Below are 13,063 nucleotides of genomic sequence, written 5' to 3' on the forward strand. Positions count from 1 at the left end.
GTTGGCTTTACAGTAAAAGCCGATGAAGAGGGGAGGATGTTAGGGCACAAATAAAGGCTGAGGTTAATAGTTTTTACACGACAGTTTGTTAATGAGGAAAGGATTACTCCAACTGAGCAAACATTATTCGCTCAGTGGGGGTGTCGGAATAAACAGGACTCTTATAATGGATTCAAGATAAATAAATAAATAAATAAATCTTTTCCGTCTAATCATCACCTCCAGCAGTCACAAGAATGATGGAAGTGATTGCACATCACTGCATCATCTCGGCTGTCATCTTCACAGTCATTTTAACAACATGACAGCACAAGTAATGAGCAAATCCTATCATACATCTAAAATTCCAGCTCAGATCCAGGCCTCAAGTAACTTTTGACAACCTCAAAACATAACAAATCCAAATCTCTTTTCTCCTGCCTGCTCTGCTGCGCCTCCACACCAGAATATATGACTGGCTTGTGGCAACCAACAGACAGGACTGCACCCACACTGAGCCAGCATATTACAGAGGAAGCCTGGAGGGCGGCTTTGTCTGCAGGTGCAGGAGTAGATGGAAGACAACCAGGTTATTTCCCCAGGCAGCAGAGCAGAGCAAGGGCCCATTTAATTGACACGTACAAAGATACCCCTTTTCCACTAAATTATCTCTGGTTCTTGAACCAGTTTTGTTCAGCACTCTTGGTACCTTGGTGCTATCTAGCGAACCAGCCCATGTTTCCACAGGTTTTGATCAGAACCACTGTAATCAAGCATACCTTATTAACAGAGGGTGTTGCACAATGCACAACGGAAGTAAACAGTAGTAGCAAGATAGCAAATCGCACCAACTACCTGTGAGTTTTTGTTCTGGTATAACATATATTTGCTTTTATCAAAAAAACAAGCATGGGCCAACTATTGGAATGAATACTGCACTCGTTTTTCCGATGATTTCTCAACTAACATCTCTACTGTAGCCTTCTCCATCCACTATTTCCAACCTGTAGAATATGACACGCCGACTAATGTTGCCACACTTTGCCCTTTGGGCCAAGGAAAACCTGCTTTTTTTTGGTTCCAGCTGGGAACCAACTTTTCGGGTTCCAAACCAATTTGTTTTTGGTCAAAATGCTCTGAATGGTTCAAACGTAGGTACTGGAAAAGGGTTGAGAGGCCCCCAGAGAACAGCCCAAATGTTTAAGACAGAACACGGATTCTGTGACAAATCATAAACACTCAAGCAGCAGCAGTACTGTTGCTATTTACATGACAGCAATGTAATAACAGACATGTGCAGCAATTAAGATTTTCATCACTTAAGTAACTTACAAAGAAAGAAAAACTGTAGACAACTCCTATTCAAACTTCAGCATGTGAGAAGTGAGAGGGGTTTACTCCTGCACACTAATCTCCTCACAAGTATATCTGAGAAAAAGGACAGAATTAACAACTTTGCAAGTTGCACACAACCATACCGAACTCAACATGTGCAAATGGGACGAACATTGGCAGTGAAATTTTTGGAGGTTAAAGGTGCAAAGTGATGACACAAACAGCTTAAAAGATAAAAGAAAAGCTTGGAAAACCCAACATGAACCCTTCTCGTCATAAGGTTAAGAAAGGTTAATTCACCTGGGGAATAGACATTTAGCTCTGCTGTCTAATGTTTCACTGGATTTCAATGACACAAATTGCTTTAGATCTAGGCATGACTTAGCCTTCTGGTCTGGATGTTTGTAACACCCAGTCTAATCCCGCTCTGCTGCTCTGAGTGTTAATAGTCTAATTGAATTACAGATCAAATTGGTGAGACAACTCAAGGACGCTCTTGTCATCTGGCTATGCAGTGATCAATCACTTGAAAATGAAGTCACTAAACACTCCAGATTTGTCCAGCCATTGCTGGAGATAACATGGCTGGTTTATTTGCTGCAGAGTCAGCAGGTTATGTTGACCTAAGGCTGGGCGCTGAGAAGACAATCAAATACATCACAGTAATTTTGACAAAGTATGTCATTATCGGTATTGTGACAATATTGTAGGTTGACTATTGATGTTTTCACAGAATATTTGCACAATGATATTTTTGATAAATAATCATCAGTAATGTGAATAATATAATAAGTATGTAGGTGAGGACAAATAATAGAGCAGCTAGAACAGTCTGGTAAGTTCAGGAAATTACATCACTTTACTGTAATGCAGCCTTAAAAAACAGGACAAGACAACACTTACGCTTACGATATTACCATATCCAAAATCTAAGACAATATCTAGTCTCATATCTCTACAATAACACTATATTACCCAGCCCTATGCTGACCGCATTTTATGGGGACCACACACGACAGAATGTGGACACTGACTCAGTAAAAAGCAACTTGTGTATCGGTGATCTTCTCTAAAAGATCACTTATACACTTCTGATCTATTCTCTGTATTCTCATCTCCACTGCTAAGCAATACCTTTACAAATGCAGACTCAAACCATCATTTGCCAAAAGTGGAAATCTGTAACACCCTCTAAAGAACTCAAATTTCACTAAATAATAAGCAAAAACAGGTATTTCCAAAATCACTTAGGTGGATGGATGTGTTGTGTAGACTGCATGTAAGAAGCAGATTTTAAGCTGTCGGCTGTAACAGCTGGTAAGCCTGATCGCTCCATATGCATCTCCTCTGAATCACGCTAGAATAAATTGATGAGGAGGCATAAACTGAATAATGCAAAAGTTAAGGAGCACTTTGTGATGAGTTACACTGTGCAGGAGTAAACTCGAGCAGTCTTTCAGCTATCTTGTTCACTTGATAAGTGACAATTAAACTGTCACTTTCTCTTTTCAGTCTAACATCTTCTCTGACACTTACAGAAAACCCAACACAAAAGTTCAACTTTTGACCTACAGTCTGTGTGTGTGTGTGTGTGTGTGTGTGTGTGTGTGTGTGTGTGCATGTGTGCGAGTGTTATCCCTCAGTACCTAAGCAGAACCATCAGTGATGCCAGTGACAGATACAGGCCTGATAAGAAGTAGCATTACTCTCTTAGTAATCCTTGTTAATCCTGACAGAAGCTGTAGCCTCAGTGCAAACAAGCCTGTACCAAGACCAACAAATGTTACTCGAGCAGAAACTTTTACAGGTGAAGAGAACAATCTCATACCAAGGCAGAAATGTGATGCAAAAGAACAAAGTAAAGATAACAGATCTGCACAAACAGTACATGTGACAGTTGTTTACATGGGACTGGGTTGTAAAACCCATCAATCCAACCTTGACTGGTTAGACCAGCCCTTGCAACTCTGCAATCAATCAATGGATTTTGTCCCTGGCACTGCAACCCAATTTGGTATCTGTATTGATGTTTTTTTAACTAAAGGAAATGAGCTGGGCACACACTGGGCAAGGGTGAATACTAGTGTCGTGAGGGGGAAAGTCTGCTGTATGGATTAACATAGTGATCGCTAGTAGTCTAACGCATGCTGCTACAGGGAATACTCTAACAATATTGACTGATGAGCAGTGATTGAATGCTTTTAATTTACTCACACACAAAAACTTGAATAATGCTACCTTTACTATGCTATGCAGATTTGTAGAAATTTAACTGTGCTGCAAATCATATACATGCATATATGCCCCACACATATAGCTCAGTGGTCTCAGGGGAGTGGGGAAAGACATGAGTCAAGAGAAAGTAAAGCAGGTAATATCCTTCTTGTAAATCCTGTGTCTTTGTCCCTCCCTGCTCCCGACTCTAAGGAACAGGTCAGTCCCATAAAGCTACTTTCAAGACACGACAGTGAGAGGAACTGAGGGTCAAAAACCAAAGGTAACGAACTCAAGAGCTGAAGTCTACTGTTGACGCATAGCGCTGGATTTATTTAAGGACTTGGACATCAGTGAGAGATGTTAGATCCTTAAAGAAAACATGAAATATTTCATTAAAAATGTCAAGTGATATGGTTCTCATGTCTTCACTTAGAGAACATCTGCTATTGGCCAGATGTAAAAGGCTCTTTCAGACAGGTCATTACTAATGAGACGTAAGACACACAATGGTAACCTTTTATGGTACGGTGCATGGCCCTTAAAATCTATGAGGCACTTTCTCTACTCTCCCTTCGCTTTGGTTTACTACATTTAACTTTTATGTGTGTGGGTTTTTTTGGGTTTTTTTTTTGCAATATTTGTATATTCTTTGGTAAAGCATGAGCTTCGACACAGTGCCACTGCATGCTTTTACTGTACAAGAAAAAGAATCTATCTTCACTAGCAAGAGCACAGCAATTCAGAGTAACCACCTTCACCTCATGAATAATTTGCTTCTCAATACAATCAATTTCCTCCAGCATCACTATCTGCCTACAGGGCGCAGTTAGCAACAGTGTTCTGAATAGTGCAATACACTGATGAAACGTCAAGGCGTGCTAAATGTTGAAATATGTGGGATATTATTGTGTAAAATGACACCTGGGCTGGTATCTGACGTGCGCAGACTTTGTTAAGCTGGAGGGCCTTGATGATATGCTTAATGTTTACTTCAAGGATTCTTAAGGAAAAATGCAGAACGGCTTCTTGAACGTTCATGTCACCCAGTAAATAATGCAAAAGCAATCACAAAAACGGACTTGCACACTAGTGTTTGCCACAACGCCTAGACTGGGAGTATATATTTTTCTCTGGCGTACTCTTTGAGAAAAAAACACATTACAATTTATCTTTTCTAGAGGTTAAAGGCAACTGAAACCTTTGACAACCTACAAGCTGGTTAAGGAAGCTTATTTTTTCAAAAGGAAACAGTGTTCCTTCCTATACAGTCTTACATCCAAACACAAGACGTTACAGACATCCAGAGTGATGTGTGTCTCTGTGCACCTCATGTCTTACCAACCAGTATCAACAAGCACAACAAAAACAAAGGATGGGAGACACTAGAGCAGGGAGTATCTATCATGTCAGAAGCACAAGACGGCTGCACTCATTGCAAAACAGCTTAAATTAGGTTCTGCCCAGCACACTGCACTATGTGGAGCCGCAGACAAATAAACTGTCTGGTACATATAACATACACCAAGCCTCAGGCTCTATATTTATGCACCCTTACAGTGAATTGGGATGCTCAGCCCTCCATGTCACCATACAGATCTCCTGTAATGCAAAACAGGTGCATCTTTTGTCTGACTCAGTGAGTCTGACACCAGCTGAGAGGAGGGAGCTGTGAATGAAATTAAAAAGATTAAAAAAAACACTATTTTGGCTGACTGTTGTTCTCATTATTTTAATCCTGGGAACAGAGTTCACTTTTGGGTCATTACAGCGTGTTAAACCTATTCACTATGGTATTAGAGAACCCCCCCCCAACACTCATTCGGAGATTAAAAGTGGCGCATGTGATACCATAAAACATAAACAAAGGCGCGACATGACAGTCTGTCTCAGTAGTACTAGAGTACATTTTGCAGGAAAACTAAATTAATGTCATAGCAAAATACAGGGCCTGTTGGGGATGATTTTGGCTCTGCCTGCACAGCTCCTTACCTTGCTTGAGGCACTTTTCTCTTGAAGCTGAAAGTATAATCTTTCAATCCATTGATGCTCTTCTTTTAGACTCGTATCACAGACCAAATTTACCCGATCATTCCTATCTCTTCAAGGAGACGTCAGATTAAAAACACGACTAAAAATAAAAAGAAGAAAGTGTTGGATAAAACGCAGGTGGTCACATTTTTTCTTCTCAGTCCGTGCGTGGATCAAAATAAAATATAATTAATCATCGGCATCCATGGTTAATGGACTTCCTGGGAAAAAAAACACTTCAATAAAATCCATAAACCCAGGCCACCTTCATAAGTCCGACATCAGCCCATTTAAAGTCCATTTAAACTTTCCACGCCTTGGCTTTTATATCGGCAATCCTCTTTGTCCAAACTTGCTGGAAGTAGCTTCAGTCATAAGTGAGAGTTTATAATTAACATCATAGACGTATAGAAATGGCTCTCGGTCGACGCTGTGCACATTTATCATCAAACAGGCGCAAATTTCATCAGAAAGAGAGCACACACTGCACGTTTAGTTACAGCCCTGCTGTTGATACTCTCTGTGTCTCCCCTCCCATTATCATCAGTCCCTCCTCCTACTACAGGCGCTGCTTGAACCCCCAACAAGTCACACACAGTACAACCACTACACTTCCTGTTTCACCTTTCAGAATAAAGCCTCTGGTAAGGAACAAAACGGTAGCAAGAAATTGATTAAATTAACGCTAAAACGATTAGTTAGTTACGCAATTTGTAGAGCAATTGAGTAATTAATTGAAGTTGAATTTAATTTCAGCCATTTATAAAGAGTAATTGCAAATATTTTTGCTCTTTAGCTTATCAAATGCGACAAACAGCAGTGGGCTTCTTTATATCAGTGTACATTAAACGTTTATTTACATTCTGATGGTTGAGTTGGACAATACAATCAATTTCAAGATGTCACATTGGGCTCTGGGAAATTATGGTGGGCATTTTCATTGTTTTCCACGACATAAATCACTGATAACTGCAAAAGTAATCAGAAAATTAACCAATGAAGGCCTTTATTAATGGAAGGCAATTACAAAAGTCACAGGTGTATAACTAGAATCAGTGGTGGCTGGATTACATCTAGCTGCATCAGTTTTAGGGTGCTGGTGTTACACCTGCCAAAGCCTGCTGGCTCACTGTCACAGAACAACAGTAACTAGGACCCTTGAGCAGTATGGAGCCATCATTAATGCCAATACCAGCTTCAGTCTAAAATGAAAATTGCTGTGCTTTCCATACTTACTCTTCACTTTTTTTTTAATCTGGGGCCATGTGGGCTTTGTCGCTCAGCACTGGATACAATGTAAAATGCTGCCAAAAACAAGACCAAACCTTGAAATTCTAAAAAACAAATCACTTTTTTTGTAAAGGCTGCAAAATAGTGTACTGAGTTTATCTGTAGTCAGAGCATACAGCCTGGGTAAACGCAACACACAAAACGCTTTTATGTTGAAGTTAAAATAATCCACTTCCGTTAGTTGCCACCTGTCATTGTGTGCATTGATGCTGCTGGTACTTAAGCGCCTCAGACAAAAGCGCCTTTTCGTGGGAAAGACTTGCTTCCTCTAACAAAAGGCAAACACACACCTAAAGGACAAATTTAACTCAGACCCGTTTGGTACAGCATCCAGCATATATATAAAAATACATGTTGTTTAGAGATATCTTCAAGCCTCCAGCGAAGAAAATATTTCTTCTGTATGTGATATGAAAAACGGGCGTTAAATATTAAAAATGTTTCAAATACAAGATTCCTGACAGGTTTTACCCACTACCAACACCAAATCATTACAGTCCTACAATGACTAACATTAGTGAGGATAACGTTAATTAATACAAAAAGCTAACGCTAGTAAGCTATAACTTAAGTTAGCCTTAATTGTTAGTCTTCCATAATATTCAGACTATCATTCCCTACATGGGTATAAGATGCCTTCTTCACAATTAAGTCTAATATTTGACTAATAACATTATTCTAAAAACCTGAATGCCAGTGAAATATGTATGTTCGGGGAAAAGCTAATTTTTGTAACATTCTTTTTTCTTTTTTTTTTTAGCTAGCATAACGTTACTTCACCCGCCGTTACAAACTGCAACTCAAATTCAAATTTTTAGCTAAGCTAACGCTATGGCTGGCTAGCTAGCTTCCCCTTAGCTAACAGCTCGAGCTAGCAAGAACCGCCTTTTATTGTCTGCATAAGTCTTACATTAGCTAATGGTTAATTATATTAACTAATTATTTATTAAATATATAATAATTATATATTATCATTATACAAAGATGTAAAGCTGCTAGTAAGTTAGCTATGTTAATTTAGATGTTATTTTACCCTTTAAGTTATGCCAAGTTAGAGGAGTAACTTTAGTCCCTAACTTGCCCACTGTTTCTTGACTCTTCTGTCAAAACTATTTCTTCTTTCTTTTTACCGTAATGCTGTCAGAGATAAGAGTAAGATAAAGTGCTTGTCATCTTTTATTCAGTCTAATTTGGATGACATTTAATATAGTTGTAATGATGGGCCACCCTTTTAAAAAGAGAGAGAGAGATAAAGTGGGGAGTAGTATAAATAAACTATCAATATTTTCATAATCTTACCTCAAAATTATATTTCCTTAAATGAGCTGGATGATACTCACATTTACTTTGATATGAGCTGATGGAGCTGTGGTCGGTTGGGTCACTGGGGCTCTGTCTTGTTTACCCCCCAGTTTAAAATAGCCAATCCAGTGCCACACAGACTGTACCGCCACAAGGGGGAGACACTGTCCATCACTAATAAACCACTTGTGTATTCATGCAGGGTGACAGACACACTGAAAATATAATATACCGGTAGCTTGGGTATGGTTTCACACTGTAAGCTTTAATTACAAGTTTACAGGGATTTTGCCTTGATAACTTGTTGTGATGACAAAGATATAAAGTAATGTGATCTCCACTGTGGACACACACTGTTAAATTACTATAAAATTCGTACAATATAACACTCTACAACACTTTATATAATAAATAAATAAATAAAAGGTTTTTAGAGAGCAGCAGACATTATTAACATATAGAAAATATGAGATTGTTCAGTGGTAAATTGTTCAATCTCTGTATTCAGTAAGTGATGTTTTGTATGTGTGTGGGAGTGCTTCCTGACAAAGTAGGAAGCATTCAGACAAAAAGGATCCTGAACTCATATACAGTCTTTTATCTGGTCTGACTAATGCCAGGTAGTTTGTGGTTGGAGGCTAATTGAGTGGACACATTTGTTAGAAACAAACTGTCCTTGAAAATATCCACTAAAAACAGCTGGTTGCCAGGCATCCAAAAGGATTACACAAGCACAACCTTTGCTGACAATGTGCTTTACATGTGACATTATCCTGCAAAGGAAATGGAGGTGGTAGCCTTGCCTTTCACTAGCACACTTTCCAATTATGATGAAATTGATGAGTTAGATTAGAGGAGGAAAGGTTTTAGGCGCAGGTTAATAAAATGTCAGGTCTTAATAGCTTGTGTACTTCCTGCTTACTCTCACAGGCCAGGTGCACCATATGGAGATCAAAGGATTGGCATTAATCACATGAAATCCTCCATGAAAGACCAACTCTGAGCAGTGAGGAAGAATTAACCGGAGGTTAAGGCAAACTTTGGTGTACAGTATAATGATCCTATTGTGGACAAACCAATACTAGCCTTTTACTAAATATCTATTATATGCTAGACAAGAAACATAATATGTTGTATGATGCAGGTTTATCACTTAGTCTGGTGTGTATAGCCTGAAACATTTTTATCTTAATCTTACTGTAAATGAATTCATTGCAAGCCGGTTTATATGAGTTTTCTCTACCATTAAACAGACATGTGGATCAACCCAAATTAAAGAGTCCACTGAATAGATTTTTGGTTTCATTTGGCATGAGAATAATCTGACTTTAAGAGTTGGCTTGACTTTAAAAAGTGTGTAAAATTCTCATGTGTTTCAGTGTGTTAGAACCACATTGGTTAGATCCCTCTTTATTTTAAGCTACAGTGTGACCAACTCAGTTTTTCCACAAATGATCTTAATGATATAAATATCAATATGCAAATAAAAGACACTCATCAAATTACAGTTTTATTAATTTGTCAAGCTAACAAAACATATACAAAGTCTGGTACTGATTTGGCTTCATAACAGCAGGCTGGCAACTACATAGGAATGCTACCCCATGACAATAACAGCAAAATCATTCAGATTTAGAGTAAGGTGATTTATAGACTCTATTTTCTTATAAGATATCAGTGCATTTAAATTATTACAAGCAAAATATTTGGAGTACATGTGAGTACAGGAAGACAGTGGCTGTAGCTGTGGTGTTTGTCAGTCATCAAAGTCTGGGATGTCATCATAGGAGTAACCACGGTAGCCCTTTGATGCATAGTAAGCTATTCGTAGGTGGTAGATTCCCGGCAGGAAGACAAGGATCCCAATGATGAGAACAGGAATGGTTCGGTCTGAGTGCTGACAGAGGAAAAAAAACCCATTCATTTTAACAGAGGTAAACAGAGGTATTGTTTATACTGTAACCTCTGTGCATATACAAGTACTCACAGGGACTCCAAAGTATCCAGCCAGAAGGAGGGAGCCGATGATGATTAACAGAGAGCCGATTAAGAAGAGGACTGCAGCTAGTGCTATGGCTTTGTATGGGACTTTGGGTGGGCTCTTTTTGAACTGCAGAGGAGGAGAAATATTTAATTAAAAACACTGTTCTCAGACACAGCAGGCTCTGTGGCAATGCCTGTTTTCCCACTCATGTACTGGACTGGACAGGCAAAATGAGTCTGGCTCATAATGTACTTGAACTTCTTGGGAAAGTTAAAGGTTGTGACTTGTTGACAGATAATTTATATTAAAGCAAGCTGATTATATGTGCCATGAAACAGTCATGCTATATTATGCGTTTAAAGATGTGAATGTGTTGGTTATGCATTGCAATCCTTGTGACTAAATACTGTCGTGAACATTCAACAATCATCATGACAAAGTCCATTGATTTGACAGGGGTAACCACCAATATTACACACAGACACTAATTTTCAATCATGGACAAAGGTGTAGATTTCAAGGGGACATGCCCCCTTCAATATGTAGAACATGTACATATGTCACCACCACAACAAAAACATGACCTTTATTTTGACATTTACACCATTAATTGAGGCAGGAAAGACACAAATTGGTGCATAAAAATTCCCAAGAATGAAGGACATGAAGTGTTTAATGCTAAACTCCCATGTTTTATATGATTGTTGAACTTAGTCATAAAGACCAAACCCATTTTTTACTAGGCTGTAAACATGTTTATTTCTGATGTAAAATTGGGCATTTTGAAATGGGAGTCTAAGGGGATTTACCCCATTTTGGAGCCAGCCTCGTGCAGCTATTCAATGGACTGAAGTTTTTGACACTTCCCCATTGGCTTTATTTTTCAGCCAGCGTGTGTTTGGGAGGCACTAAGCATATGCCTGGATGAACGAGACTTCAATTATACTGTACAAGTTGTGTAAGTGCTTGTGAACAGATGTTTAGATATAGTTTTGCTGATGTTAAACATCAAATCAATCAATAAATCAATATGTTCACAATTCAGAGGTATGCAAGGAAAACAGTTGTCTTCACAAATCAAGGCCACAAAGCACAACACATTGATATACAAATGGTTATTATGTGGGTGAAGTATTCCTTTAAAACAGGGGTGTCAAACATACACCCCGGGACAAAGGGTCCAATCAGGCCCACTGAATGGCTTTGCACATCTAATAGTGATGCACTTGTGAGGGCTAAGAGGTGTCAGGTTTCAGGAGCAAGTTGAACAGTGAGTAGCTTTCTTCCTGTAAAATGCTGCCTCAGAGGGTTTTCCACCCTGATCAGAATACAGTTCTCGGAAAGAGCAATGCATACTTAAAGTGGTCATTTTTTAAAGCTATTGAATATTATGCAAAATATTGTCAGTCAGCAGCTGACTGGATGTACAAAAGAATCTGCAGACTTATATCTTAAAACATTATTGGTGGAGCCCTGTTGTTAGAACACTGCCAATACTTCAGATTTGTTAATGGTTTGATAACTCAACAGCTTCCACTTCAGTTGGGTGTGGTGATGCCAGGATTACTACACAGGAGTGGAAATGTATAGAAAAATGCACATGTAATGACAGTGAGTAGTGGACTGACTGAATGTGGAAAAACTGAGACATTGCTTTTACTCTTCTGAAGGCATCACAGGCTGTTTGTCATCTGTTTTGTAGATTGATGAGTGTTTTAAAAATATACTTCTGTATATTAAGAAAAGGAGGAACATTTGGAAATGGTTTGCACTATATGTGGCCCATGAACTAAAATGACACCTCTGCTTTAAAATCTCTTGCTTCAATGTTATGGACGTGCAACAATAAATCACTGCAGTGCCCCCTTTAAGTTCATTATAGTGTGCTCTAATCCTGTGAAGTCCAGAGTCTAAGAGTGGATGACCTATGACCTTTAGTCTATAACCACAAGGGCAACCATGTTTGCTAAAAACTTAATTACATATTGTTACAATTGCAAGATATATATTCTATTATAACGCCTGAGAAGCACAGCTTTAGTTTGCAACACTTTGGACACATCAAAATAGGTCTTACCTGTAAATCAATGTAGCCATCATCATCAGTGGCCAACCTGGAGTACTTTACTTTACTGTTGGGGATCCCGTTGGACACAACGTTACGAGCAGGCATCTTCTTCAGCTGCCAACGGTTTGTTTTCAGCGTTTCAATGAGGCAGCTCGGCTACAGGAGCGATATCAACACCGTCATCACTCACAAGCTGATAGTGCCAGAGTCAAGTCAAACACGACACCAAATCCGAGATATGATCGTTATTAGCTCCTCAAACTAGTTACAAGAAGATATTACAACGGGGTGTTGTCTGTTTATTATCTTCTTGCATGGGTCTTCCGTGTTTACGACTCGGTCTGCAATGCGCATGCGCAACCCGAATCGTCATATCGGACACTGTAGAAAGAAAACATAAATAAAAATTAAGTGTCATGAGTGCGACGCAAGATCAAAATCGCTTTAAAGGGGATTACATAAAGTCCGAGTTGTCAGATTTATTTTATTCTGACGAATTGTTTTACTGGTTGTTATTTGCATCTCTCTGTGTTCACCACAAGAGGTCACCGTCGAGTCTTATTGCAATGACCAGGTCACAGTGAGCAGCCATTTGACACTTCAGTGTCAAGATTCATCTCTCTGTGTGGATGTTCATTTCCTGAGGTGTTCTCCCGAGCCAGCTTTATAATCACACTGTGTTCTCTGACGATAAGGTTTCTGTCTAGGCTGCAGATTTTTGATGCAGTCCTCACGGGGAGGTTGTTTTTAGCCAGGGATGAAATATTTTATCTCACAAACAAAAATCTATTTCCCATAATCACGTGGGGATTTTTATAAAACAGATAATATGAGCATTTGCAGAGCCATCTGGATTAAAA

The 13,063-nt window shown here is 39.0% G+C and overlaps 2 protein-coding genes across 5 annotated transcripts in view; both read right to left on the minus strand.

The window, feature by feature from the left end:
• The window catches only part of igsf9b (immunoglobulin superfamily, member 9b), a 33,042-nt gene extending 24,800 nt beyond the window's left edge, over positions 1-8,242 (minus strand). For 2 of the 4 annotated variants that reach the window (XM_049579223.1, XM_049579220.1), the window contains exon 1: positions 5,521-6,068. The gene's annotated coding sequence lies outside the window, so the exon portion shown is untranslated. Of the gene's footprint in view, positions 1-5,520; positions 6,069-8,148 lie in introns of those variants that run through there. The other 2 variants (XM_049579221.1, XM_049579222.1) reach the window with 2 other exon arrangements.
• Positions 8,243-9,648: 1,406 nt separating this feature from the next.
• tmem230b (transmembrane protein 230b) lies at positions 9,649-12,543 on the minus strand. Its single transcript, XM_049578437.1, has 3 exons — positions 12,213-12,543; positions 10,139-10,261; positions 9,649-10,048 (listed from the first exon to the last, which is right to left on the minus strand). Exons 1-3 carry the CDS (start codon positions 12,306-12,308, stop codon positions 9,908-9,910), a joined length of 360 nt encoding a protein of 119 aa, XP_049434394.1. The 5' UTR covers positions 12,309-12,543; the 3' UTR covers positions 9,649-9,907.
• Between the last annotated feature and the right edge of the window lie 520 nt (positions 12,544-13,063).

Source organism: Epinephelus fuscoguttatus, linkage group LG6, assembly GCF_011397635.1.
Source record: "Epinephelus fuscoguttatus linkage group LG6, E.fuscoguttatus.final_Chr_v1".
NCBI lineage: Eukaryota > Metazoa > Chordata > Actinopteri > Perciformes > Serranidae > Epinephelus > Epinephelus fuscoguttatus.

What these genes read in the sequence shown, in the direction of transcription:
- tmem230b (XM_049578437.1), bottom strand. Translation starts at nt 12,308, where the DNA reads ATGCCTGCTCGTAACGTTGTGTCCAACGGGATCCCCAACAGTAAAGTA. An exon ending in ATGGCTACATTGATTTACAG is followed by an intron (nt 10,262 to 12,212) that starts GTAAGACCTATT and finishes CCTCCTCTGCAG; the next exon opens with TTCAAAAAGAGCCCACCCAA. An exon ending in CTGGATACTTTGGAGTCCCT is followed by an intron (nt 10,049 to 10,138) that starts GTGAGTACTTGT and finishes TTCCTCTGTCAG; the next exon opens with CACTCAGACCGAACCATTCC.